This window comes from Dipodomys ordii, unplaced genomic scaffold (genome assembly GCF_000151885.1).
Source record: "Dipodomys ordii isolate 6190 unplaced genomic scaffold, Dord_2.0 Scaffold31, whole genome shotgun sequence".
NCBI lineage: Eukaryota > Metazoa > Chordata > Mammalia > Rodentia > Heteromyidae > Dipodomys > Dipodomys ordii.
The window spans coordinates 4822859-4827312 of record NW_012267247.1 but is presented as its reverse complement, the minus strand read 5'-3'; the positions used below and the strand labels follow the sequence as shown (position 1 = coordinate 4827312).

Here is a 4454-nt window from a genome sequence, read left to right as displayed (position 1 = left end):
AGCCTTGAGCTGAAGAGTGAGGGACCGTGCCCATGTCCAGAGTTCAGGCCCCAGGACCGGAGCCCCCCCAAAAAAATCTTTTTTTTTTTTTTGGTCCGGTCGTGGGGCCTGAAGCATGGGCCTGGGCGCTGTCCCTCAGCTCTTCAGCTCAAGGCTAGCGCTCTACCACTTGAGCCACAGTGCCACTTCCGGTTATGTGGTGCTGAGGAATTGAACCCAGGGCCTCATGCATTGCAAGGCAAGCGCTCTGCCACTGAGCCAACTTCCCAGCCCCCCCCCAAATCTTTAAAAGTAATTGGGAGAATCACTTAAGCCCAGGAGTCTGAGAATAGCATGGGCAACACAGTGAAACCCCCCCCCATCTCAAAAACAAACAAACAAAAACAACTACAATTAAAAAGAAAATCTGTCAATTGCATATGCCTGTAATTCTAGCACTTGTGAGGTAGAGAAAGGAGAGAATCACAGGTTCAAGGTTAGGCTGGGCTGCATAGCAAGATCTTGACTCAAAAAATTAATTTCATTTTTAAAAATAAGCATTTTAGGACTGAGCTAGCTACGAATGCTTGCTTAGCTTGCACAAAACCATAGGTTTGATTCCAAGCACTACCAAAAAAGGTTTTATTATAAAAGTTAGTAATTGTGTTACAGATCTTTCATAAAACAGAGAAAAAAGAAGAGCATTTGTTAATTTTACCAGTTTTATGCTGTATTTCCTCCTTGTATTTTCTATCTAATGTAGATTATGTTTTGTAAAAAAAATAAGTTTGACATTTTTATTTTTTCATAGAGGTTTCATATTAGATTGTTATTTTATTGGAAATTTTAAATGTATGACAAATCTCAAATATATTTTATGCAAAAATATTTTATTAAAGTCAAATCAAAGAAAAGAAGTAGAGGTAAGTGTTTAACTGTTTTATTTCCTTTTTTTTTCTTCTTATTTTTTGGTACTAAGGTATGAACTCAGGACCCTGGGCTTGTTAGGCAAGCACTCTATACATCTCTTGCTCTTTTTATTTTTCAAATAGAATCTCCTTTTTATTCCCAGGAAGTCCTGCACCACACTCATTCTGTTTGTGTTTCCTATCTACCTAGCTGGGATGACAGCTATGCAGTACCAACTATAGATTTATTGAGATAAACTCCACTCTGGGCTAGTTTTGAACTGGAATCCACCCAACCTCTGCCTCTACAGAAGCTGAGATTATAGGCATGTACCATCACACTTAGCTAAGCACAGTTTTTTTGTTGTTGACTTTCTTTGAAGTTCTCCTGTTGTAGGAATTTAAATCAAAGTTCAAACATTGTAAAATATGTATTGGGGAAATCACCCACATATCTATTATCAAATAAATGGATAATCAAAATATGATACACACGAAATGGAATACTTTTTCGTTTTAAAAAGAAATTCCATGGGGCTGGGAAGGTGGCTCAGTGGTAGAGAGCTTGCCTTGCATGCATGAGGCCCTGGGTTCAATTCCTCAGCACTACATAAGCAAAAAGAAAAAAGCTGGAAGTGGCGCTGGGGCTCAAGTGGTAGAGCGCTAGTCTTGAGCTGAAGAGCTGAGGGACAGTGTCCAGGCCCAGAGTTCAGGCTGAGGGACAGTGTCCAGGCCCAGAGTTCAGGCCCACGACCCGACCAAAAAAAAAAAAAAAAAAAAAATTCCATGAATGATAAACAAATGAATTTTGAAGACATTATGTGAAACAGGCAGTCAAAAAAGTAATAGCTGGGCGCTGGTGGCTCACGTCTGTAATCCTAGCTACTCAGGAGTCTGAGATCAAAGCCAGCCTGGGCAGGAAAGTCTCTTATTTCCAATAAACCACGCAGAAAACCAGAAGAAAAAAAAAAAGGTAATATACTATTACTATAACATTTAAATCACATGAAGTACCTAGAGAAAACGGGATGGAAGGGAAGGCAAAAGGAGTTTTCTTTTAATTGGTATGAAGGTTTGAGTTTTGTAAGATGGAAAAAGTTCTGAAGTTCAACAGTGATGATGGATGCACAGTAATATGGATGTACTTAATGTTCCTTAACTGGACACGTAAAAATCTTGATGGTATATTTTTAATTTCTATTTTATAATTTTAGTTCCCCTCATATTAGAGATATACACATATTTAACCAATACATAATAATGCAATAATAAGTAACAAAGCAAATCACTATCTAGCTCAAAAAATAATGTTTTATCACAAGAGTACTCTTGTGTCCCTCGTTACCACCTTTCTTCTTCATAACCACGACCAGGACACTAACATTTGCTTAAAAAAAAAAATCAGAAAAAAAAATCAGACTGTACAAAAAAAAGTGTATTCATTACCTGACTTACTGTAACCCCTCTCTAGGTCACCTTTATAATGATAAAAAATAAACATTAAAAATCAGATTGTAATGTAATAAGACAATGCAAGAATATTTCTTAAATTACAACGTTTTGTAAGTGGACAATAAACTTAAAAACTTTGAAGTGTTGTTTCTCCCTTTCCTTCACTCTTCAAACTCTTCTGGTTCCACAGTTGACCTCACCTGCAAAGTTTAATTTAAAAAAATCCTCAGTGTAGATTTTCATTCCTCCCTCTCTCTCTTGCCTCCAACTACAAAGAAACAATGATTTAAACCCTTTGTGCCCTTTTAGAAAATTACACAGATACCCCATTGTGGAACCCAATAATCCCTTCGTGGAAAGGAAGAGATTAGCATATGAATACAAAGCAAAATGAATCCAGAATACAAAATGATCTACTGAATTGTGAAGCTCTTGTATTCTTAAAAATGTATTTATTTCCGTTTTTCTTTTTGTATTGCCGCCCCTTTAGTGGTCTCAGGACTAAGGGAATTGAGTTTCCTCTCTGGTTACCCGGAAAAGGATTTAAAAAAAAAAAAAAGCCAACAGAGCCGGCTCCCAGCGCCCGTGGAATCTGCTACGCTCGACAGGAGCTAGCTTGCCGGCGAAGAGTGTAGAAAGTGCTGTTCGCAAACTGCGTGGTGAAGGAGAGAAAGCGACCAGAGAGAGAGAGCCATAATGCTGACGTTGAAGGCCCGGCCCTGTGAGGTTGCATAGGGTAAGTGGCGTTGGCCAGGAGGCAGCGGCGGAGGGGAAGGAAAGAGGATTTGGGTTGGGGGCGGGGCTTGCGGCACAGCGTGCCTCCTGATTGCTGGAGCTCGGCTGTCAATCTCGCAGAATCGCTCGGTTAACCAGTGCTCTAGCGAGACGCGCTCAGCTATACTGAGAGAGCCCGGAGAAGTAGTCTCAGATCCTGACGGTGCAGCAGCCCGCAGCCTCAAGCCAGGGAGTCCCAGCCGCTTTTCAATGGAGGAGAAGCCCGGCCAGCCACAGCCTCAGCACCATCACAGCCACCACCATCCGCATCATCACCCCCAGCAGCAGCAACAACAGCAGTCGCACCACCACCACCATTATTATTTCTACAACCATAACCACAACCACCACCACCACCACCATCACCAGCAGCCTCATCAGTACCTGCAGCATGGAGCCGAGGGCAGTCCCAAGGCCCAGCCAAAGCCGCTGAAACATGACCAGAAACACACCCTCCAGCAGCACCAGGAAACGCCGAAGAAGAAAACAGGTCTGGGAGAGAAGACGAGTGGGGGAAGGGGCTTGGGGAAGGGGAGGGGGAAGGGGGCTTGGGGGGGTGCTGAGGAGATGGGGGTGGGGCTTTCTGTGAAAAGCGTGGATGGGGTCGGGGCTTCTGTACCTCGCGGGAACCCGGGAGCACACCCCCCCCTTTTCATCTTCCACCCCACCCCCAGTTCGGGCCCGGCCTTGGGGGTTGCAGCGCCTCTCCTTCCCCTCAGCATGGGAGAGGCCCAACCAGGCCGGCGTGACCTTCCCGGCCCCCACTCGGGCTGGAGGGAAACCCGCAGGCTCGGCCTTGGAAGTCGTATCTTAAGACCCCTTCTCGGTTCACCTTCTGCCGCCTTGGAGTTGCCCTCATTTCGGGGTGCTGTGAGGCGGTGAACCTATTCCCCCCCCCCTCCAAAAAACAAATCCCTCGAGGTGTAGGGAACTCAGGCAGGCCGAGGGAATCCCGGCTCGGGCGGCGTCGCGAGCCCCTCAGCAGACGCCGGGGCGTGGGGTAGGTGGGTCGAGCCGAGGACGCGTCCTCTCACAGCCGCCACCCCAGGCCCACCTGTGGCCTTGGGGTTCCCCCGTCTGAGGAGGTGGGGGCGGCTGGGACCCCTCGTCTCTCAGATTATCTCCGGCCCTAAATGCCTTTGTGGCGGACGTGGGGCTGGGGAAATGCCCTTCAGTCTGGTCCCCGAGCCGCCTCCTCAGGCCGGCGCCCCGGGCCCGCTCCCCCCGGAGCCGGCGCGGCTGGAATGTTCTCTCCTCCTCGCGGGGCCGCTTCCTGTCCGCCATGTTGGAAGCCGATTTCTGTCACCGACTCCGGCCCGCTGAGCGGGGGGAGGGGGGAGG

The 4454-nt window shown here is 46.5% G+C and overlaps 1 protein-coding gene across 1 annotated transcript in view; it reads left to right on the top strand.

Moving 5' to 3' along the window:
* The first annotated feature begins 3238 nt into the window (after positions 1–3238).
* The window catches only part of Nufip2 (nuclear fragile X mental retardation protein interacting protein 2), a 33146-nt gene continuing 31930 nt past the window's right edge, over positions 3239–4454 (top strand). Inside the window, exon 1 of the mRNA XM_013016452.1 lies at positions 3239–3603. Within this exon, the coding sequence (XP_012871906.1) occupies positions 3324–3603 (280 nt within the window). The 5' untranslated portion in view covers positions 3239–3323. The remainder of the gene's footprint in view (positions 3604–4454) is intronic.